This window comes from Solea senegalensis, linkage group LG20 (genome assembly GCF_019176455.1).
Source record: "Solea senegalensis isolate Sse05_10M linkage group LG20, IFAPA_SoseM_1, whole genome shotgun sequence".
Classification (NCBI taxonomy): Eukaryota; Metazoa; Chordata; class Actinopteri; order Pleuronectiformes; family Soleidae; genus Solea; species Solea senegalensis.
The window spans coordinates 7,091,157-7,116,257 of NC_058039.1; the positions used below are offsets into that span (position 1 = coordinate 7,091,157).

Sequence of the window (25,101 nt, forward strand, 5' to 3'; positions counted from 1 at the left end):
TCTCATCTAATGTCAGCTGACGGTTGTTTTTCTATGTTTAACATGCTAATAATGTAACAAAGGAGGACCAGTCACATGACTGGGCTTAAAGTATCTGATAACATTTGGGATAACAAATAACATTTTGATAATAATTCAAGTTTCAAAACATAAAGAGGTCCCATTGAGATACGACATCTCCTCTTCCAGGGAGTCCTGGTCAAGATCGCACCATAGATAGTACAAATAGCTACAGAGACGAGACGGTTTCAGATAATAAACTCAGAACACAACAGAAAAGTTAAAAAAGAGGAAATTAAAGGAGAGTAAAAAAAAAGAGAGATATAATCAAGTTAAGTGCAGAAATATACGGGCCATCCCAACAAGATCCTTAATCCAAACATGTTGTCTTATGATCCATCAAATGCCTGTGAATGAAGAAGGCAGCTTATTCCATGTCCATGGTTCATAGGAGAAAGCAGTTTGACCAAATTCTGACTTCATTCTAGGAACATTTAAAAAAAAAAAAAAAGTGGTAGACCTGGTGATGTTGGTGCTGATGTTTTGATATGATAAGATAAGAGGCTAGAAACAAACATAGGAAGTTTACTTAACGGTAAAAAGCAGCATATGCATTTTACTCCTCTGGTTCAGAGGAAATGTAAATATTGTAAATGTTGCACACCTGTACACCTGAACTAACACATTCAAACATGCAATCACACGTCCTCACCTCTCCGTTGTGCAGCCCGGCCCCTGCCAGCCCGTTCATCACCACCGGCTGGTTGTCGTTTTCGTCCAGAACCTTCTCTGGCACTGGCGGAGGCAAGTCCTCCTCTGATTCCTGCAGAGGCTTGTGAGAGGGCGCGGCCGCGTTATCGGAGCGGCGCTTGGCCTCCATGTCGGCGCTGTGGCGGCTCTTCTTCTTCAGGTCGACGGAGGCGTACTCCACCCCGGCGCACAGGGGAAGCCGCTCAGGTGTGCACGGGCTGAGGTTACCGTTGAAGAGTGCGGGGGGGTGAGGGGGGGGTTCGTCTGGACTCGGCCGGACGGTACCGTTGGGGAGGCCAGGCTGTGCGGCGGGATCTTTGAGCTCCTTGACTGTCTCGTACAGAGAGTCTTCCACACTGACGTCGCGTGACGCTGCGGCGATCTCTTTAACCACCTGAGTTACAGAAAACAGACATGGAATATTTGATAGAGTTGGGAAATGAGCTGCATCAATCTTGTCAATTTAATGTCAATCGATTCAACTACATTCTCTGTATCTCGACCTCAGCTTTAATCTCCACTGCTGACACGTTCCAGTCGAGTGTAAGTACGGACGTGTTTAAATTCTGACCTCATAGGTGCTGTCCCCGGAGGCTGGGGGTCCGTCACTGATAAGGGCATTGTTGGGAGGGATGCTGGGAAGCTCGCGGTCCTGAGGACATTTGGAGGACCTGAGTTCCGATTGGCTGGAAAGCAACTCCTCAGAGGGCTGAGGACTGGTGTCCTGTGTGTCTGAGAGGACTAGAGGATCAGAAAACGCAGAGTTTGGGTGAGTAAACGTCTTCTTTGTCCAAGACTTTTTGTAAAAGTTACTTAATAGATTTTTAGGGCCAGAAAATGTCCTGTGTGTAAGTGTTTTTGCCAGATTTTCTAGAATAACCTTCAATATCTGGCAGTTATTTAGAATTTACTGCATGTTAAAATAGTGTTTCGAAGAAAAACAACTGTAGTTGATCTGAAATTTGAAACGGTATAAAACACATTTAAAATAAAAACTGTGTGTGTTTTTATCTCAATGTCCAAAAATAGGCCAAATAATGGAGACATGCACAGGTGTTTTTCCCTCTCTGGTGACAAAGACGCTGATTCGCCGGCTTCCTGCAACAGCGTGAGTGAAGTTACCATGACAACCTTTGATGTGCAACTTCTCCACTTTGGAATTTTTCCGATAGCACAAACCGTCGCATAATTACGGGAATGCAGAGTGCACTTGCACAAACGTGTCTTCTGCGATATGCTCGGTGTTTAAGTGTTAAAAAAAAACCGTCTTGTCCCCGTCCGACCCTGCTCTGATGGAGTACACACACAAACACCCTCGGTCAGGTCCCACATTATTGCTTGACAGAGCCTGTTTTCAGCATATTAAAAAATACCGTTACATTGTTTCTACCAATGGAGACCGAACAGAGGCACAAGAACAACAACAAAAATCCCCCATAATTACACAGTGGAGCTTTACTTGACGTAGTTTTGTCATGAGTCACTGTTTCCTTCTCTCAAGACAATAAAATAATACATCAGTTATTGTTTTCCCGTCCAGGTAAAATGAGTAATAACTATGACTAAGAACATTACACAAACATGTTGCATAACAGTAGCTGCAAAGCCAGAGTTGTTGCTCTTGCAAGGGAGCGAACATCACACACATTTGCACAGTTTATGAACGTAAAACGATGGCGTGACGTAATGAAATGGCTCGGTGCATGGACTGTGGCTTGGCTTACTTGTACCGCTAGTTAAAGGACCGTTGTGAGAGCTGCTGACGGCCATGTCCGTCGCCGGACTGTCTGCCGATTGGCTGATCGTGTCTCTCTCCGACACCTGCACAACAAAGACAAAGATGTAGTCACAGGCTGCTCTGAAAATAATATATCTTTGGTTATGTTAATTGCTTGTCACAAGTGTTGGAATATTTAATTCCCACAGGGAACAGAAATCCATCTGCACAGAAATGTAAGACTCTCACACCTCTGTGCAATCCTGGAAACCGCTGGCAGCAGAGTGGAGGACAAAATGATTTTTCCGGATCTTTGGGGGATTTGGGGAACGTAACTCATTTTTGCAGCACTAATTACAATTTCCGCTCTCCTGTTTTTTCTTTTTTAAATCCACGCCATTCCAATCACATTAGGCTTTACCTAAAGCTCACCAGCAGCGTGTGTCACGCGCTTTAATAAATGCCGTTGTTTTTAGACACCGAGAAAGTCGCTGCAAGTTATGCTGGCTGTTTATTCTGTCTTCTCAATTATATGTGTGTAGATATCACACATGGGATTTTAAATGAAAACATTACAGACAGTCAAGCTAAATCACAAATGACTTGAAAAGAGGAGGCTTCAGTGAGGACATAAAACCTTGTGAAAGGGACAAATATACTTTTAAGGAAAGTTTACAGTGTAACTCTAAAGGAGTCATGTTTACACCTTTTCTGGTTGAGACCAGGTACACTCTGGAATGCTGTTGTGTTTAACCCTTTTACCTGTATTCTAAATGCTAAAATACACATGTTGAATTGAAACTTACAGAGTTAAATTTGACCAATCCCAATCTAACTTGGTGTTAAATGAACTAATTTAGTGTTAATGTTGCAAGATTTACTGTGTTTTAAACTTTATGGGAGCCCATAAAGATATAAGTTCTTCCTTCTGCAGGGAATTCAGTGCTACAACACAACACAGTTGAAGTGATTTGGCGCTGTTGAAGTCTGTTTTCCCTATTTCCTGTATCCCATGTTAAATCCTGCCCAAAAGTCAGCACAGCCGCTTTGATCGGCCTCCAAACGCTCGAGTCAACAACAACTCTGATTAGCAAAGCTGTGCACCTGTCTGCTGATACAGACGTGATTAATGAGCACACACTGTAAACATTAACGGTCCAGTCATAATGATGTCACTCGTGTCACTAACAGCTTCGAAACACTGTGAACATGCAGTGACTGATGTCGGCCGTGGCTCTCTTTGTTCAGGTTTGTTGTTTTCACTCTGTCGAGCACAGCGAGGTTGCACAGTGGAGGCTGCACACACACCCCCACCTAGTGGTCATGTACGGTCACAGCGCTTCATGACTATGATGTAATCTTTAACTATTTTGTGGCCCAAAAGTTCTCCTTGTTTTTCTTTTGTTTCCCATTTTCTACCAAGGAGGAAAAATACACTTTTTTCACTCCAAAACTACTCAAAATAAATGTAGTTCTAATGCTATAATGATTTTTTTTATCAATAATAATAATTATTTTTTAAAAAAATGATTACATAATGCTCAAAATTTGCATATTTTTGTTTGAAAAAAGAGCAACTCTCGCATTCTGTAACAGCCACAACAATATGTAAGCACTTTTTACAAAAAGAAATTAAATAATTAAGTGAAAATGTGTTTCTTTACTACAAAATGTGGCGTTAAGGTGAGCACATTGCGGTGTAAGGATGTGTCCTCAGTGGCACAGATTCAAATCTGATCGTCCACAAACATGATGACCCCTGTTTGACCTTTCAGCCTGTGACACGACCTTTCATTTAAATGGCTCCTGACGCTGAAGATATCCATCAAACGCCAGAATGATTATGTGTGTGTGTGTTTTTATGTCTTAGTGAGGACACATTGACATAATGCATACCCTCGCTCCTAACCCTAACCTAAATCCAATTCTAACCCTAAAACCAGGTCTTAACCCTGAAAAAGTCCTTTAAAGCTGTGGGGACCAGACAAAATGTCCTCATAAAGACAAATAAATACAAGTGTGTACACACACCCCCCCCCAGAGGAAGTGGTAGAAGAGACACTAAGTGGATGTCACTTAGTCAGTGCAATACTATCATTTGTCACACTTAACTGTTTCTTGGTTAGTATATTACGTGGAAATAACAGTGTTCATGCAGCAATGTTCCATCGGACACTGAAATCATTACGACCACGATCACATGCAGCTCTCTGAATAATGAACCCTCAAGTCACGTTCAGAGAGCGTTTTACCATCAGCTGCTTCATTTACAATTTATATGTTGCAGCCACAACAGCCACATGATGTCACAGGTGGAGCAAAGGGAGGTGATTGTGCTTGTGTGTGTTGTTCACACATCCGGCAATTCTAAAGCTGTATGCACAGCACAACATATACACACACATATATGTATCTATATATATATATATATATATATATATATATATATATATATATATATATATATATATATATATATATATATATATATATATATATATATATATACACATTTATATATGTATATACACATTATACATATATGTATAATGTGTATATATGTACATATACATATATACATATATATGTATATATACACACATATGACAGCATATGACCACACACGACAGCAACATGTACAGTAATGTACAGTAATCTGTATCTGTCTCCCCTTCTTTATATTACTTTCATTCATTTTTATTTATTTATTTATTCATTCATTCATTTATTTATTGTCGCTTGCTCTATGCTTTGGGACGTTTCACTCACTCCATTCATGAGGTTGTCGTGGTCTCCTGCTGGATGTCCACTGATTGTTTTCTTCTGCCTAGAGACGGACGAACGAAGACAAAAGAGCGATACAGAGTGAATTATGCTTGTATTGCTTTTCTTGGTGCATGATAATGTTACTTTGTTTAGGTTTCCTATCATAACGTGTCATTAATATGATTTGTCTGGAGGTCATAGTGATGGTGTTGTTTTCAGATTTACATTGTCACAGCAGCAAAGACAGTAAAGATAATAGGATAATAAATAATAAACATGCATGTCCAAGAAAGTACAATATAGAAATATGAACAATATTATGAACACACGCTAAAATAGTAGGAAAAAACTACTATTTAAAGCTAGAAAGTAACGAGAACTGCTGCAACAGGCCGCCACACGGGATGTGTAACTGAGAACTACAATGAATGAAAGTGCCTAAATGATATTTAACTATGATCCTGAACAGCTTTATGAAGATAGATGTCAGGACACGTTATAGTGGATTGAATTATAATGTACACTACATGTGTATTATTGATTATTATAGCTGTGATTGCTACGATACTGTTAGCATTTCAGTTGCATTACTGTTGTCTTTATTTACTGCTCGACTTATTTCTACGTATTTGATATAATCCACAATTACCTTTGCGCAGGACATTTATAGAACATACTGTTCTTTCTCAATTCAAATTCTATGTTTTTTACAGAATGAAAGCACTAACTGATCATTGTTTGACGCGATATTAAATCACATGTATGAAAGATCCCATATTCCCAGCGCTTGGTGTCTGCAGTAGCATCTCTAACAGAAACTACGCATCTCGTTTTGTTTACCTCTTTTTATCCTCACCCTCTGAACACTCTTGTGTGTGCTTTAATTTAAAGACCGCTCTATTTGACAGCTCAAATAATCATTTCATTGTATTGAAGCCAAAACACCCCCGGGGCTACTCCTATAATTACTATTACAGCTAAGAATGCACACTCAGGTGTTTGAGCTATTTTCAACACCACAGCTGCACTTTCCAACCAACACTGATTCAGTTTAGATATTTGGCACCGGAGGACGACTCATTACATAAAATCCCGACCTCCTCTAGATGTGCGTTTCCTAGAGTAGTCATCATTATAGTCATTACTGTGTGTGTGTGTGTGTGTGTGTGTGTGTGTGTGTGTGTGTGAAAGAGCGCCTGTTTTACCCCTGGCAGCTCGCACACAGCAGCAGCAGCACAGAGACCAGCAGCAGGACAGTGAAGGCGCTGAGGGTGATGACCAGCACCAGCTGCTCACTGCCGAGCCAAGACGCCACACCAGTGGCAGCTGCTGCCCCCGACCCGACGACACCGGCCTCCGGCCCCCACCACACTCCACTCAGCACCGGAGCCATGATGCATCACACTGTCGGAGGAGGAGGAGAGGACATCGGACTGGTACCTGCTGAGGAAGAAACAGGAGTTGTTTTTTTTAAAACATATTTAACTGATTCACACTCTGTGACTTTTAAATACAAGCAAAGGTCTGTCACAGGAGGTGACATAAAAGTTATCAAGACAGATGGAGGCAACGTAAAGCGAGACGGCTACAAAGAGTGTGAGTGAACGTTTCAGAAGTAGAATTTATAGCCACAGAAAGCAAGGTTTGAAACGCTTCACTCATCTCTGTGCTACTGGTGCATGTACACACAGTGATGAATATTGCAGATTTAAAGGATGGGACATTAGGGCTGAAAATACTACTCGATTCACCGATTATTAATCGATTACTAAATGAATCGTCGGCTGTTGAAAAATAGTGATTTTTCAGCTCCTTAAATGTGAATATGTTCTGGTTTCTTTGCTCCATATCACAGAGAAATCATTACAACGGAATCATTTTGGGGCAAAACAAGACATTTGAGAACATCATCCTCTCCAGGTTTGACAGAATCTGATCAACATTCTATGGACCAAACAACAACTCGATTCATCGAGAAAATAATCGTCAGATTCGTCGTTAGGAAAATGATGATATCGGTATCATATTAGGGTTGGAGGGACGTGCGCATTACTGAGCAAGCAATTACTGCCGGTGAAAGATTAAAAGCAGTTCATCGAAAGACAAACAATAAGGAATGAGCTGACGTTGCTGCAGCAGCAGCATCAGCATCAGACACTCCTGCAGGTCTGGTAGGAATTGCAAAGGTGAGCTTTATATTGCCTGCGGTACAGACGAGAGAAGTTACATTCACCACAAGCTCAACTGCAGCCTGTGACCTCATGTGTGTCCAGCAGGTGGCAGCACAGAGCAGAGTCAGAACCTGCACTGCAGACACAGAGCTGTGCCTCAGTCTGCTGCAGTGGCCCCTTCACAGCTGGTGTCTGAGCTCGGCATAAGCAACCTCCTCACGTCGCCACCCGACAGCCAAAAGTTGTGTTCCGCGGAACTCCCGATGTCGTGACAGGTGCTTTATGAGACGGCGGTTTTTTTTTTGTATGAGTCACACCAGGTGACGATGGTATGTGTTGGTATGTGGGGACACGTGTGACTGCAGTGACTGTGATCCAGGAGAAAACGAGGTGATCACAGAGAGAGAGGAGGTGACGCACAAGAAGAGTGACAGTGATGGGACGGGAAAATAATCACACAAACTCAGAAGGAGTTTTTCCACGAGCGTCTCTCTACATGTCCTTCACCTGTCATCGATCACTCACAGCAGACTTGGCCACAATCAGTGACACAAATATGACAATCCATCTTCCCGTATCCATTTTCTCCAAACTCCTGTCTACAGTCACAAAGAATACGTGTGTGTGTGTATGTGTGTTCTGTGCCGGCGGTGAAAAACTCTCCTATGCTAATGAGAGGAACGTGGGAGTTAAGGAAGAACTACCTCAAGTTTTGTGCAGATTCTAACTTCTCCTCCACTGAGGAATTTCTTCTTAACATTGTTACATTGTTTTTTCCCCCCCTGCAGGAGGAGTCTGTGTACCAGGGCTCATGTTGCACGGATGGTAAGAGGCAAACACAACCTCACCTTGACACCACCACCCACACAGATGATTAGTTAAGCTGGCCTTGCCTGGAAGGGAGCTGATAAAAAGCAGAGAGAGGCGGGGGGATTATTGCTTAGAGCAAATCAAAATCACGGCGCTGAATATCATCGCTTACAGGTGTTTATATGCGAATACTATGGTCTACACTGAGAGTATGAGTCGTGCAAAAACAGGCTGCCAGCACACACACACACATACTTTATTGACCAGTCATCCCATGTAACTGAGAGGATTACAGCACAGATTACAGCACAGTGACATCACCTGATATAGAACATGATATCTACTGTGTTCTCCACATTGTTCGGTGTCACGGAGACAGGCAGCAGCATGTCTGAATCCTTTGTGTTGTCCATACACACTCATGTTGTACCCCATTCAAAATTAAGAGCAAATGCCAATCCCAAACCCTAAAAACCTCATTCAAGTTCAACATATACAGTACACAGCCTAAAAGCACAGCAGAGTGTCTGTAGTATTTAGTGCATAATCCAGCAGGGGGCACTGTGATGTAAGACAGTGATGCGGTGTTGTTTTGCTGTCTCACTTGTCCACATGTGGTCAACATACGTTTTTGTTTTCTGTGAGTAATGAAAAAGAGAAAAAAGAAAAAGAAAAAGTTCTGGCTGAGTGGGTCATATTAAAAGTGTCACTATTTTTGCCACAGTGTGCTGCCCGCTCATGTGTGCGCGTCTCCACTGGCACCTAAATCAGAATAATTACTGCCAGCCACAGCACTGTGTCACCATGGCAACATGCCCTTCTTGTCATCAGTGCTATTTATGGTGGAAGTGAGACAAACGCAAAAAAAAAAATGACGTGTGAAGAAAAGATAACCAACCATTATCAACTGGCAGGTGATAATGGAGATGGACAAATAATACTAATACAAAAAAGTGGCTGTTAAAACCCAGCAAATCATACACCTTCACTGTAGATCGAATCCAACAATCTCATTTTCGACCTTTAATTAATTAATTAATTATTAGACATAAAACTATCATACCAAAGGTACCAACAGGAAATACATCTTTCATCTTTTTTTTAGGTTAAATGTACATGAGACAGTGAGACAGGTCTGTATTCTCCAGACATCCACATTCTCCAGAATTTCTCCTGCCAGCTCCCGAGTCAAAGCTTCAGACAATGTCCAAAACAAAACAAGTGAAGCTCCAGATGATTCACAGAATACTGGACTGAGCTGAAGTGTCTGACTCCTCCCGTCTCCTGCTGGTTTCATCACATGTCAATAGCAAATTCCAGAGCATGTCCACACCCACATTTCCCAAATTCATGTCTGAAAAACCGCTTCAGTCTTCAGGGTTCTCATCTGGAGCCAGAACTCGGTGAGAACTGACACTGGCAGCAACTGTAGGCTTACAAGAGCTTCAGCACAATCCTTTCATTCCACTCTATGTGATAAGAAACAAAACAACTTCAATTCCTCCATCTTAACTCAAATGGTATGAAGAACCTGTTAAGCACAAACACAGATCCAGGTCTGGATAACATTTCTGACATACTTCTGTGCCGAGGAAAGAAAGTATGCATGGAGTAAAAAACACCCCTCATTCCTGAGCACCGCATATACGCCGTAAAAGCTCCGAGTGGAGCTTCTCACAGTGGAAAACTCCTCACAGGCCACCAGAGCATGTGATACGAGACAGACAGCGGGCCAAAGACTACAACTGTGCTCTCTTATGCTGTCACTCTCTTCATCCTGGCGCTTTCAGGCTGCCATGAAAGAAAACAGATGCCTTTGAGAGACAATCACTGTCCACTGATTCATGCCATAGAAAATAACTGACTGGAAAAGCCATTTGAAAAGAGCCGAGGAAGGCAGAGCTCCAGATCCTGCCCTCAACCAGCTGTACACACACACACACACACACGATGAACCACAAGCCCCATCAAGGCAAAACCTCCCAACCGAGAAACTACACTCAAGGAGGCAAGAAATCCAGGCCGAGCCCCTTCACCTGACACTGCAGTGAAGCACGGCAGCCAGTCAGAAGCTGCTCCACCAGAGCTGTGAGACGGAGTGAACAGCCACAGGCAGAGTTCAGTGCTTCAGGTCCTATGGATTACGGCGTGGCTGTGTGGCAGGATCGTCTGCACACAGACGGGGGAAGGTTTACAGCTGCAAGGCTGCTGAGAAATGAGCCCCGGGAAGCTTCTCCAGAGGAGAGCCAGAGGCATTTCCACAATAATAAATAATAAGCCAGTTTCTTTTTTTTGTTGAGGAAACTCTCAACTGCCTTTGAAAAATCAGGATCTTGTGAAGCTCAAAGAAATATTTGAGAAGAAGTTAGGAGGGAAGAAAATGATGACAGGAATTTTTTTTTGCTTCCTCCAAACAATGAGGACTTTTTTTTTTTTCATTTGCACAGAATCTTTTTATTGCGAGCGTTAGAAACTAGAAAAGCACATCGTATGCAGAAGTGCCACTGTGAATTACCCTCTCTCTTTCTGGCATAGTATACACATTATATACACACACACTTACTGACGACTACAAGCACTGGCAGGTAGCTGTGGATGGATGGCAACTAGATATGGATGGATGGTAGATAGATAGGATGGATGGATGGTAGATACATATGGAGGGATGGTAGATACATATGGATGATGGATGGATGGATGGATGGATGGATGGATGGATGGTAGATAGATATGGATGAATGGTAGATAGATAGGATGGATGGATGGTAGATACATATGGGGATGGGATACATATGGATGGATGATGGATGGATGGATGGATGGTAGATAGATATGGATGAATGGTAGATAGACAGGATGGATGGATGGTAGATAGATATGGATAGATGTAGATAGATATGGATGGATGGTAGATACATATGGATGGATGATGGATGGATGGATGTATGGTAGATAGATATGGATGAATGGTAGATAGACAGGATGGATGGATGGATGGTAGATAGATATGGATTGATGTAGATAGATATGGATGGATGGTAGATAGATGTGGATAGATGGATGGACGGTAGATAGATATGGACAGATGGATGGATGGTAGATAGATATAGATGGATGGTAGATAGATGTGGATGGATGGATGGTAGATAGATATGAGATAGATATGGATGGATGTAGATAGATATGGACAGATGGATGGTAGATAGATATGGACAGATGGATGGATGTAGATAGATATGGATGGATGTAGATAGATATGGACAGATGGATGGATGTAGATCGATATGGACGGATGGATGTAGATAGATATAGACGGATGGATAGATGTAGAAAGATATGGACGGATAGATAGACAGACAGACAGACAGACAGACAGACAGACAGACAGACAGACAGATAGATAGATAGATAGATGCATCACATAAGACACACACACTGACCATCTTGTGTCCTGACCTGAGGGTCATTTGGAAGGTGGGGGAGGGAGAAATGGGGGAGGGGTGAAAAATAGATAGAGGGGACTGCTGCCAAGAAAGACAGATGAGAATGGAAAATGAAGAGAGAAACTAGATTTTAGTGAGAGAGAGGGGGAGAGGAAAAAAGAGAAAGAGCAAATGAAATACAGAAAGAAAAGCGATACAGAGTCATAGTGACACGTGCATCTTCACACACGCCCGTCCCCTGGCAGAGTTGATGAAATACAAGTCCGCCCACAGGCTGCGGTTTAAGAGGGACCCCTCTGCCTTTACTCAGACAATGTGTCCACATACACACGAACATGCAGAGACAGACATCAGTTGCAATAATGACTCGCTGCAGAGAACAGAAACCTACAAGTGTCAGATCACATGCACAGACACAGGAGCGCCGCGCGCTCTGTCCAAGTCACTAATCACCGTCTCTGCATGTGCGCCCGTGTCTGTGCAACTGCACGAGCATGAAAACAGGTGCTTCCCGAGCAAGGGACATCATTTGTGTTGCCTTGGCAACACTGCCCATCCTAGGGGTTAATGGTTTTAGCATGAGAAATTGATCTAACCTCCCTAAATGGGGAAGTTGAAACTGCATAATTTAGCAAAGCTCCCCACTTCCTCCCTCCCTCCCTCCCTCCCCTCTCTCTCTCTCTCTCTCATATTACAGATATCTGCATTTTTATCTTCAGAGCATATGCACGGCTGGGCTACTTTGCTCTTTCAGTCAGCATCCACATCAAACTCCCACTGGGGACGCATAAAGGAAACATGAGGCATTTCTCCACAAGCTGACAAACATCATCTCTTACTGTCTCAAGTTTTTCCACAGACACGGTGGCCACGCAGGCCAAAAAAGCTTCTCTTTTCGTTTGTTTTTCTCTGCTTTATAATCTAATTTAACTGCACTTGACAAGAAAGCAGGATGGTGTTGTGGTTAACACAAGGTTCATGTTTCTGGGACTCAAAACTCTTACTGTAAACCTGCTTAGATGCTGCGGAAACAGCACCCTATATGACAGGTTCCCCCCCTGTCAGGACCAGTAGTCCTCATGGAGTCCAAAAGCCTGGTCCTCATGCGACAGAACCACATTTCTGAGGAACTGGATTAGTTGAGAGCGAAGATTACTAGTTAAGTTAGGGATATCACCTTGTTTAAATGGAAGTCGGTACAGAGTCCTTAATAGGACAGCAGTGTGAAACTGTGTGTGTGTGTGGGGAGGATCGTGTAAACATGTGTGTGTCTGTGTCTAGTTAATGTCGCACAGTCCCACGGGAAGGAAACACTTCCCGTCTTCCTGTCATGGACTTCGAGGACAGTGATGACCCTGAGGTCACGGAAGGTCCTGTGGTTTGTTTCATGTTTCTCTCAAACATAAAAGGACCGGACGAAAACCTCCGAAAGTTAATTCTGTCGCCATTTGTTCAGACTCAGCTCAACACCGAGTGTCCCTCCCTCCCTCACTTCCACTTTTCTCTCTTCCCTCCTTTCTCTGGTTCCTCACGAAAGAGAACAGCAGGCTCATTCTGTGTCGTCCTCACACATGCTGAATACTTCAATTTCATTTCTACTTCACACACACACACACACACGCACACACACACACACACTCCCTCCCTCTGCTCCTGGAAAAGGGGAAGTGTAGTGTTAGTGTTAAGAACCTCACCCATCGCCTGAGCATCAAGTGACTGCAGCCTGCAACTAAAAATATGCCAAAAGGAAACTTTTTAAACACTACGTTAACGGCGCGGTGTGTTTGTGCCACATTACTTTGCAGCCAAACACCAGTTCAAATGAATTTTTAATGGACTGAGCCCAATTCGTTTTTATTTTTGTCCTCCAAATCCCAACAAGGCACTTTGATTCCCACTTCATTGTCTCCAACTGATTAGCTTTGTGACTGTGCCGCCGCTCCGCTAATAATAAAATGCTAAACAAAACCCGACTCCAGGAATTGTGCCGCAGAGCGATTTACGCCACTGAGCGCGCCAGTCGCGTGTTGCGTCCAAATATGGAAATGAGAGCGTGGAGTGTGAAAGAAGCGGGTTCTGTTTGTTTGTGATGATTTTCAGGGGATTGTCACCCTGAACTGTTTAACTGTGGGGATTTGGGACAGGAGAGGCGTGGACGGGACTGCAGAGTGAGCGGAATAAAGAGTCGGTTTGTTTGCACCGTTCAGTCACGCTGTGCTCGGAGCTCGTCGATACTGCTTTTAATTGAACTGTCCTCGTCCCAGAAATCAGGGACTAGTGGGGATTAATTGACTTATTGAATGGAATGTGTCTGTTCGTGCTTATGTCAGAGACGCTGGAGCAACTTAAACTGGCAGCAGGTTGTTACCATGATGATCGGTCCAACAACGCTGTACTCTGGGTTTATCTGAGCGTGTACTGTACTGGAAATGCAACAGGTTTGAGTCAAAGTCATTTCATTTAAATTTCACTGTAAATGTACCAAGTGTCTATCTAATTGAAAATAAGCTCCACTTACAAAAAATCTGTACAAAATGAACACAGACAGACACCTCAGATTAGACTTATTCAACAATGACGGACTGCGTGCATGGAATTACTCCATCATTGTCACCTTGAGATGAAGATTAGCATTCGGGCGAATGAGGAGCAGATACGACCACATCATTATTCAGTGACACTGGCTTCTCCGTGCTGAATAGCCACCAAGATAAAGGGATTACCAGGCTGAAAAGGGATGAACGCGCGCGTGTGTGTGTGTGAGATGCCCTGAAGAAATTCATTGTAAAAGCTGTTAATGAGATGCAACAAATGCCTGTACACACACACACACACACACACACACACTCTCAGCCATGTTGGCGAATACACAACTGCGGCGACACATTTTACAACAACACAAACCCACACCATTTCTATCAAAGATGCTTTATTTTTTACTTTTTCCAAAAACTGGCGGACTCAGCCCTGAGCTGTTCAGGCTGCAAAACCCAAGATGCCGCTCAGAAAATTGCAAAGCAACACTTCATTTATCTCCTGCTTTAGCACCAACGTTTAGGACAAAAGGCACAGGGCTGAAGGGGTGGGGGGATTAACAGAGGTGTGTAAGTGTGTGTGTGTGTGTGAGGAGATGGAAATATGATCTGTCTTTACAAGCCTCACCACAGCAGGGGTGAGGTTATGAGTCTACCAGGGTAATGTTGGACTGTAAGACACTGAGGCTGAGAGGAAGAGGAAGCACAGGTCGGATTTGATACTATTTGTGTGTGTGTATGTGTGTGTGTGTGTGCATATTTTAGGAGAGGTTGGAGAGCAGACAGAGTCAAGTCGGGAATGAAAAAGAGGAGAGGTGTGTGGGGAGGCTGAGGCCCGCTGACCTTTTGGTGTGAGGTATTTTTCTGACATATTTCTACTGGCCGGACACTCGACAGCCTCTTTCACACAAAAATGAGCAGGTATAGCTGAGCAAAAGTTGGTCTGTGCTGTGTTTTTTTTTTTCGTTTTAAACCCCTGCATCACCCGTGAGTGAATTGTAAATGATCAAAGTAAATATTAAATTGCGGCCCAGATTTTTTAAAACCTATGGCTCGTTACAAAAATACGGCTGAAAGACGAATGAGTGTTGCAAACAAAGAAGAAAAGTGGTCTTTCTTTCCTACCGATGCTGATTGGAGCTGAAACTGATAACACACAGCGTGCCTTGCAGAGTAATTTAAACCCAGTACTAATGGTGTAACACACACACACACACACACACACACACACACACAGATACTTTCTTAAACCTTCTTCTCCAGTCCTTTCTTTCTTCACGCCTGCCCCCGCCTCTCTTCATCACGTTGCCCTCAGCTTCAACCCTCTCCAGACCATATAGCATATTCAACATGTCTGCTACCCTCACAAATATATGGTAAAATATGGAGGCCTGCCGGGAGCTGAAAGGGCACATCTAACATCGGTAACAGCAAATGGGGGTTGGGGTTGGATGGCTGGTTAGTCGTTGTTACAGCCAAAAAAATACATGGCAACCACCTTAACAGCGAGGGGAGGGGGAGGATGCTGCAAGACATGGCAACCTTCTGACCGCAATCTTTTGATTTCTGTTTCAATCCTTCCAGCTGAGTAACGGTGGGAGATTGTGTGAGGGAGCTGTTCTTTCTGCCTTTTTTCACAATTCCATTTCATTCTTTATTTCACAAGCTGAAGCGTATTCCATATTAACCGAAGGGGGGTGAAGACAAGGCACGCCAGGTCGGAGAGGAGGAGGAGGAGGAGGATGAATCACAACCAGCAGCAAAAATGGAGAGGATAAACACAATATTCTTTGATTTTCTTTATACCTTTATTCCTTAAATACTGCGTCTTAGCCTAACAGACTAGAAAGTGTGAAAACTGTGGGTTCAACAGTGGGAAACTTCTTTCTGTTTGAAGGCAACAAAATCTGCAGACCGTAAATGTCAAAAGAAATCAAAAATGATTTCAAGGCCGCTTGGCATGATTGATAATGGCACACAGTTTCCAATCTAACTCTTGGTAAGAAGGTGAGTAAGTAAAAAAAATCAATCTATGCATCCAAAATTTATAAAGAGCTGTCAGAGAATAATAATTCACGACAGACCCCTGCATCATCACGCAGCTAAACCTCCTTTATTGACAGACTCCTTCCTATATTCAACAGCTACATGAGCTGGAGCCATAATTCATGAATAATCGATATACAAACGTGGTAGAAGACATATTTACAAAGAGGCAGCGGCTGCCACAGCCCTTCTCAAATCAGTTAATGCGGATGGGCTCAGCGTGTCCCGAGGGGAAGCTGAAAACCAAATGAACCAAGCGACGTGTGCAACAGAGCGGCAAAACAGAATATCTGCCGGTGGCGGAAAATCTGCTGTCAGTCACACACAAACACACACACATAAGTAAAAGATTACTGCACACACACACTCTCAAGGATTTAGATGGGAAACAGAGTGAGAAACGGACACACACACAGATTCATCCAAACAGAGATGAACCAATTAGCAGGCGACAGACCTGAGTGTGACAGGAAAAAAAAGGATGGAGAGAGAAAAGAACGGTGGAAGAACCCATGAAAGCTCTCCGTGTGCAGGCAGCAGTCAGCGAGTGAGACACCTTCACACCGAAGCTTTCACAGAAGCTGAGGAGGCCGGGGGCAAAACTCATTCTGACACAATGCAGATAATGCAGCAAAAATGTGAGGCACACAGAGGTGACTCTCGGGGATTTGATTCTCAGGCTGACACCGGCGGACTGAGAGGGAAATGATTTTACACCAAAGATAGAATATTTACGCAATGCAGGGTTGTTGTTGTTGTTGACTCATTCATTCCCATTGGATTTGCCTTTTTGTCAAAGTACCACGACAGTTTGAAAACAACACAATTAACAAATCACAAAGGCTGCAATTTGGGATAAACATTATGGGATGTGTTGTTGGAGCATGCAGATGGTGTGTGGTTAATATTTTTGATGGATGGCAATGATCACGGCTGCACAATTGTCCATCCATCCGTTTTCTACCGTCTTGTCAAGATAATCAAAATCGTAATATGACCAATTGTATTGGTCATATTATATTATATTATATCAGATTATATCATATTATATTATATCATAATAGTGTTTCAGTCACAATTATGGCCCCAAATGGCTACAAAAACAAAATAATTGAACAAAAGGATTATTACTAAATGGGGACTTTATTCTGAAAATAACACATTTACTGTTGTAAAGGTGTTTGACTTCCTGTCCCACTCCTCATCCGGCAAAAATAGTATACAGGTTTTCAATGGAACCCCAGGGTTAAACAAGCAGCGTGATTAAAGATATAAATAATAATTTATAGATATTTTAAGGTAAATTCAAAAGGTTCATTCAAAATGTCATGTTTAAAGCCACTTTTATTTAATCTGCAATCATTTCCAATAGTTTCAAGTTCAAGTCAATGAGTAATCGTTTGACATAATGGTGATTTCAATTTTGACCCAAATAATCGTGAGTTATTATTTCCATAATCGGGCAGCCCTACCAAGTGCAGTAACCAAATGGAAATGTGGAATTTGAGACAGCATAATGGTGAAATTCATCATTATGAGTAGTGAAGGAAAATAACTGTCTCAAAAAGCCTGCTCTGAACATGAGAAAACACAAAAAGAAGGTCAAATGATCATGATTTTTCATGAAAATGACAGTTAATGTGAACAGTCACACCAAGTATGACCATAATATCATAAAAGAATGGTAATATGAGACAAATAGACAATGAACACTCTTTAGTTTAATCCATAGATTAAATCCTTTTTCATTTAATCCATAGACACAAAATGTCACGCAGACTCATGAAGCTATTTTGATGACACAGGTATAATTTAGGCTCTAATGCATCAGCCCGGTGTCTCACATCAGTGTCCAACCTGGTATCAGCTCATGTAACTTGACATAGGTGAACCAATCACCTTTGACTCCGTGTCAAGGCAAAAACTAAACACAACACACTGGGTACGACATACATGAAACACACATCTGAACCCAAACAATACACAGTGAGCACTCACTGAGTGCTCCTTAAATTGAAGTGCCATTACGTTACAGCATCTGTAAATTACCTCTCAATTCTCCTGACCATTAGCGAGGCCCTGGGCACACACACACACACACACACACACACAGACACACAGCATCATCCTCTAGCTCCATGTTTTCTCTCCTGTTTACAGCTACAGTTAGAATTCTATGAAAATATCTTGCAACTGTTGCGTCTGTGGTTCATGACAGAAATAGAAGCAACTAGTTGAACCTAAGCTGACACAGCAATGAGCATGGCATCATTCCCTGAGGAGGATTTAATAGCGCGAACGGAGCCAGAGAGGGGATTACAGAAGATGTCAGTTACAATCTCCACACTGCCAGTGACAAATATGCAGAGTAAGATTTCCTAGAAATCTTGATTAAAGGGCAGAGATGGATGAGCGGCTCTGGAGGGAGCAGCTGCACAGTCTACCGGCGAGCAGGAGGACCACTGCCACTGCAGTTTTCATGAATCAGTGTCCACACACCACACCAAACACCAAAAACACCAAACTGCAACACAGACATTAACACCTCCACATCTCCTTGTGACTTGTGTCTGCATTTACTTGCACGGCAGAGGTTTTAAAGGGATTCAGTCTTTAGTCAGCCTTTAATTTTCATCTCTGCAGCAGCTGCAGCGTCACAGACCAACATACTTTTACTTTTATATCCTGGGAGTATTGGAAAAATCACAAGGGATATGATGTGGAATAGTCACAAAAACACACCCCGACTCCACATCACCAAAATCTAACCATTTCTTCTTGGTGCTATAATCAAAATACTGCTCAAAAACAAACAACGATACCAACACGGCAAAAAGCTGCGAGGACAAAGGTGGATACAGTTCATTCACACACATATTAAGGAGGATCGCCAATGTTAATGTCCATCAGGATGTAGAAAAGAAAGTTTGAGCCAGTGTTAGTCTGAGGAGAATCTAAAAGTGTAAAAATAGACACAACGCAAAGGCACAAGCACCTTCTCAGTCAAATAAACCGGAGAACACAGGACAGAGAGCAGAATCCCCACGAGGAATCAGTGGAATGTAAACAGGCTACACACACACACACACACACACACACACACAGTGCTTCATCAGAGGCCATGAGACGAGGGCTTCATGTGGAAAAAGATGCCCCAGAGAACAGTGCTGTTTGTCACGATTGTCCTCTGGTTTACCCCGTTAGACCTCACACTGTCCTACAAAAAAAAACCCACGAGAGGCTGCAGGAATGCAACTGCATGCTGGGAAACACGTCAACCTTCAACCCTTTGCTTTATACAAAACACAGTTTATAAAAAAAAAAAAAAAAACGCTGAAGAATTATGCGTGAAATGACACGACTGCACTGCACGAAGACAGATTTAAGATCGAACCAAAAAGTCAGACAGTATTATTCCCATTATCCTTCATCTTAATAACACGACTCATTAGTCATAGTCTCTCCCTCTCGCTCACACAGACACACACAAGTGATACATCATTCTAATCCTGTGGTTTAAATGAGTCTTTCTCCTGTTAAACCCTACAAGGTGTCACACCCCACAATTTCTGTAATCCTGTGTGTGCATCTCTCATGTCTTAAACAGGCTGTGTGGACCAATTGTCAAGCACATCTATCCTTGTGAGGACATTTTGACTATATTTGGCTGGTCTACGCAACTTTAACAGCTTTTTGAGGGATTAAGACCTGGTTTTAGGGATTAGGGTTAGAATGGGGTTTAGATTAGGGTTAGGCACTTAGTTGTGATGGTTAAGGTTAGGGTACGGGGCAAGGGAATGTCTATGAATGTCCTCACTATGAATGCTATACCAACTCGTGTGTGTGTGTGTGTGTGACCAACAGCTGCTTAAAGAAAATTGTCATCAAACACACTGTCTACACTGTAAAATCTATAACTAAGAGTAGTATCAAGTACAAATCTGCCATTCATCTGCCGTCTTAAACACTTTATCATCCATATGACACTATTGTTGTGTTATTAGGCTCATGACCCACATAACCACCTGTTCTAGAACTGACTTTCTGGGGCGCTAGCAGATTATCATAAGGCTAACGACAACAGCTCACACTTTGGGGGGGCAACAGATGGGTCAAACACTGCTTCATTCTTTCTTCTTTCTTTTTTTTCATAAATAATGAAACATGCAGCAGTGACCCTGAGAGCTCAGTAATTAGTGGGAACAAGTCTAGACATGAGAAAGTAAACAGCTAATTTCCTGTGTTTTGGCCTTGTCCTATGGTTAGCATTGGCACTAGCGTAGCGGCGTTGGCCTTCCTTCTGCGTGTGGCTCCCTATTGTTCCACTGACAAGCCGCTAAAAAATGTCACTGGGTCTAAAATGCAGCAACAACTCACACTAAAGACAGGCCCATGGGCTTTTTGAAGTTTCTGCCATTGTTTAGAGAGGGATCATATTCTCCCTTCAGCAAAGAGACGCCGTTCACTCCGGCTTTCAAGTCCTTTCTACGGAGTGTTTTGTCTGCACATGTGTCCACGCAGACGCTGACACACAGTTGTTTAGAAAAAGGAAAAATATACCATGGGAACGTGGTGTCAGACTTGTGGACCCAAATGCATTTAATGGTGCGATGAAGTGGACTTATGTCACATGTTTGTATTAAAAAATGGCATAGTGACAGTCGGTACATTTTCCTGGGTCAGGTCATGGTGGGAAATATTTTTAGAAATTTTGATTTCCCTTGCAGTAGTTTTCAAACACAATAGAACACAATAGTTCTGTCTAAATACATTTCCCACCATGACCCTGCCAGGGCTCCGTATTTTTCTATGGATGACAAAGTAATATGGTCATTTTAGTTGTACAGAGTTCCAAATTGTTAATTTTGTCTTGGTTTAAAAAGTTTAAAAAAGAACACAGGACAAAAGGAAGCTGCAAAGATGGAGTATGAAAGACAGATATTTCAACTTTCAAAGGGTGAATATCAAGTTAAAAGTAGAAAACAGTGTTGGAAAATTGCCATGACTTCAGGTTCATTGAGCAACCTCTCCAGACTTCTGTGTGTCAAATATCAATAAGCTTCAGAGGCAGTTATCCCATTGATTCCTTGGGTTCAAAAATTAAAAGGAGAGAAAGAGACGGGTCGATATGACAAGACAACACACCCTATAATAGCCTTATGTTTTAAAGCTAAAGGTCACTTTGGTGCATTAAATGAGACCGAAATACTAAAACTACGGACGTTAAGCTGGGATCTATAAAAGTATGAGAAGTTATATGAGATGCTGGAGTCATTCCAAAAAGCCCCTGCCCTGTCCTCTTAACATTTCTACAGGAAATGAAAGAGGCTGAGTGAAAGGGAAGTGGAGGAAGACATGAATTGACTGCTGAAGCACAACAAGACACTGGGGACACAGCTGAGTCCCCAGAGAGCGTGCGACTGAATCACAGTGCAAAACCCTCATGTTTCCCGAGATCTCTAGCTAACGTTGAGCATATGATCCAAAATGAGTATATGATCCAAACTGAATCAGGAGGAACTTGTTTGTTCCTCTGAATAAATGATTAACACATGAGAGCCACACGGTGACTTGAATATGAGCTACAGCACCGCGTGAGGGAAATCGCACAGAAGGAAATGGTTTTTAATCAGATGCAAAGTTGGAGTTGACAGGATGTGTGAGAGGGCGTGGTCTATTACAACCTGCTCTAAAACATGATGTTCATCACTGCATACAGACGTTTGATATAGTGGACAAGTGACTCCCTGCGTGAGCTCTGTGCCATTTATATGGAGAACTAAAATTATTCAATCAATACTGTATGTCAACTAATGACAAAAAGTAGGCCGACAACAATTCTGCAGGTTGATTAATCATTCACTCACCTTTGTGGTTGTAGCTTCTCAAATTTAGATTTGCACTAGTTTCCCTTGAGACGACGACAATGACAAACCAGCAGCTGGTCGGACAAAACACAGTGAAAATGGCTTAGAGAGCATCTTATAGTGAATATGTTCAATCCCTTGGTTGAGATTAGATAAATTAGACAACTTAGTACATAAAGCTTCCAGTTAACGTTGCAGGAAAAACAAAAGAAAAAAAGGTTTTAGACAGAGAAGGGAGATATAATGATCTGGGTGTGTTAGTCCGACTTTGAGGGCATTCATTTTGTACAATGTCAGTCAGAAATAGATTGGTTTTTTTTTTGTTTTGTTTAATGACTGAATCAGTTGCAACCTGGACAGGAATTGAAACTTCAAGGGTTTTACTCTCAGGTTTCACCAGCAACTTTCAGAAGTGAAGAAGCCTCATGGACGAGAGGGGAAACATCTTGAGACATCTTGCCCAGTTCCTACTGATTCAATGGCTTTTTAGAGAAGCTACAGAAGGATATGAATGCTCCGAGTCACACGCACAGATTAACGCCATCATGTGAGAGAGACCGCGAGTGTGTGTCATCTGACAGACCCTCGGGGATCAAGGGAAGCTTGTTAACGACGCGCCTGATGTTCACGGGCCCAACGTCCTCCCTGGGCCTCGTTAGAGCTCAGTAGACCCTGTCACGGCGAAGCAGCCCGTCAATGAAACAGGCTGTAACAAATGACAGTGCGTAACGTCAGCCTTAAGGAATGCAAAGCGATGTCTTGACAGATGTAAAACAACCTTGACTGACTCTGAACTTCACTAGAGTGTGTCTGTGTGTGTGTGTGTGTTCATGTCTGTGTACTCCTATATTAAATATAGAAGTTATGTTTGCGTATTATTTGTTATTATTAAAAGTATTATATGTTATCAGCTAGAGTGGGGGAAAAAAAAGAAAAAAACGGTCAAAAATATCAGCCATAGAATATAGGCATCATGTAAAGAATATCTTCTGCATTAGAAATAGAAAAATTTGCTTCAGACATAGAAAATCCCTCATTGGTCAACCTCTAAAATGGACTTAAAAATGTACATATATATAAAATATAGAATAAGGTAAACATATTGTCATCCCATGTTGTACTTTCTGTTACTGAGGACCTGTGTTGACGTGTCACGAAAAACCCAAACATTTTAAAATACATGCACACATTCACGTTCCTTTAAACACAGAGACTAAAGCAGTGCCGCAGCTGCTGCAGATGCCAGGGGTCGCGAGTCACCGCATCAACTGAGCGGTGAACACACTACACACAGGCTCACTCGCAGTTTTTAACACGCAAACGCATTTTAGAGGGAAAGCCGTGTGTGTGTGTGTGTGTGTCCTGCGGCTCATTTGTTGTAATGCTCCCATAAGCCTTTACTCTGTAAAATGACACAGCTGCCAGACATATCCTCTTTGCTGGCGCCTCAAACCTCCACTCCTTTCCTCTCTTGCTTGCACACACACACACACACACACACAAACACACTGGAACCACAACACATCTTAAAACAACATCCATCCCCATCTATGGATCATCATGATTACTTATGCACTTGACCGTCATCATAATAAATTAATATAATAAAGTCATTCAATCACCCGCAAATGAAGAGCACAACCTCCATCAGTGAAAACAAACAGGAACTTTGGTCATTGCTGTATGTGCAACTCGTCAGCTGCCAATTCTGATCGAACGGAAAGTTTAAACGCGGGGCGGGGGAAGAAGAAACCGCGCGTGAACTTCCTGTTTATATTGATAGAACGCACCCTGTTAATGCAGCAGTTTTATTTAACACCATCAAATACATGACACCGTTCTAGCACGACCCGGCCCTTCTCTACTCGGTTTGGTATCAGACACGCCGTTTTTCCATTAATGTAGCACCTCCTCAATGTGGGCGGGGTCGTCATGGCGTGGCGGCACGAAACTGCTGTGAAGTTGTTTTAGACGTAACGCGCGCACACAGCGTTCAGTACTTCCTGCGTCTGACAGGACGCGCCTAGGTTTTGCTAGATTTAGAATAAACATTTTATATGTAATTTTTTTTTAGGGAGGCGTGCATTGTTGCCTTTTAAAGAGGTAAATTACTATGCACACAAAGAACACTATCATTTCTGGTACACAAAGGCCACCGTAGTTCCCTAATGCCCTAGTTCTCCATTTGTTATAATCTGCACCATTAAATATCACTAATTCTCACAAATTGGACATTTAACTATGTGCACCAGAGTGTCTGATGTGGACTTCAAGGTTTGACATGTTGCACATTTAGAGATGGTCTTCAGTATTCATGATCATGTCCACATGCCCGACTGCTTTGAGTTGCTGCCGTGTGATTGGCTTAAAAGTAATTAAAGTGAGTGTAAATATCACAACTCCAGATGAAAAACCTGTGACTGTTTATTCACACAGCTCTCGGGAAAAGGGAAAATAGTGAGGAGGAGGAGGAAGAAGAAGAAGAAGAGGAAATCAGAATGCAGAGAGCCCATGTGCCTCACTGGCACGCTGGTGATGCCAGTCTGTCCATCCTTCCCCTAGCAACCCGTAACCCGGGGCAACAGGACCTTGAAGATGAACAGACGCAACAGAACTCAGTGGTTCTCTGTTAACTTGTTGCCAGGAGGCTGATTATGCAGAGCGTTCAGGTCTGCACATGGAAAGTGACGAGAGGCATGAAAAGACGAAGCAAACGTCGACGGGCAAACATGTCCGCGTTGTACACAACTGCAAACACACACGCGGTCTCCTCTGGGCCATTATGTGTGATTGAATTACTGAGACAGTCTCACTCTGAGACAGAGATACTGAGTCTGTTTTTCTACACGTGCAATACATCATCGGCTAACAGCGCCGGACATATTCTAAAGACTGTTAAGAAAAAGCAGCACACTTTTGTCAACAACATCATATTGCAGAATGTTCTTGGCGACATCATGGTATTCATGAACCTGTTCATACCAGAATTTCACCTTC

The 25,101-nt window shown here is 42.6% G+C and overlaps 1 protein-coding gene across 2 annotated transcripts in view; it reads right to left on the bottom strand.

Moving 5' to 3' along the window:
- pag1 (phosphoprotein membrane anchor with glycosphingolipid microdomains 1) overlaps positions 1-25,101 on the bottom strand; it is a 49,614-nt gene that overhangs the window by 8,729 nt on the left and 15,784 nt on the right. The window contains exons 2-7 of one of the 2 annotated variants that reach the window (XM_044052694.1): positions 22,105-22,178; positions 6,439-6,676; positions 5,237-5,294; positions 2,481-2,571; positions 1,322-1,491; positions 713-1,144 (exon numbers count right to left, since the gene is read on the bottom strand). In XM_044052694.1, coding sequence (XP_043908629.1) covers positions 713-1,144; positions 1,322-1,491; positions 2,481-2,571; positions 5,237-5,294; positions 6,439-6,626 — 939 coding nt within the window. In that variant the 5' untranslated portion in view covers positions 6,627-6,676; positions 22,105-22,178. Of the gene's footprint in view, positions 1-712; positions 1,145-1,321; positions 1,492-2,474; positions 2,572-5,236; positions 5,295-6,438; positions 6,677-22,104; positions 22,179-25,101 lie in introns of both variants that reach the window. The other variant, XM_044052693.1, reaches the window with a different exon arrangement.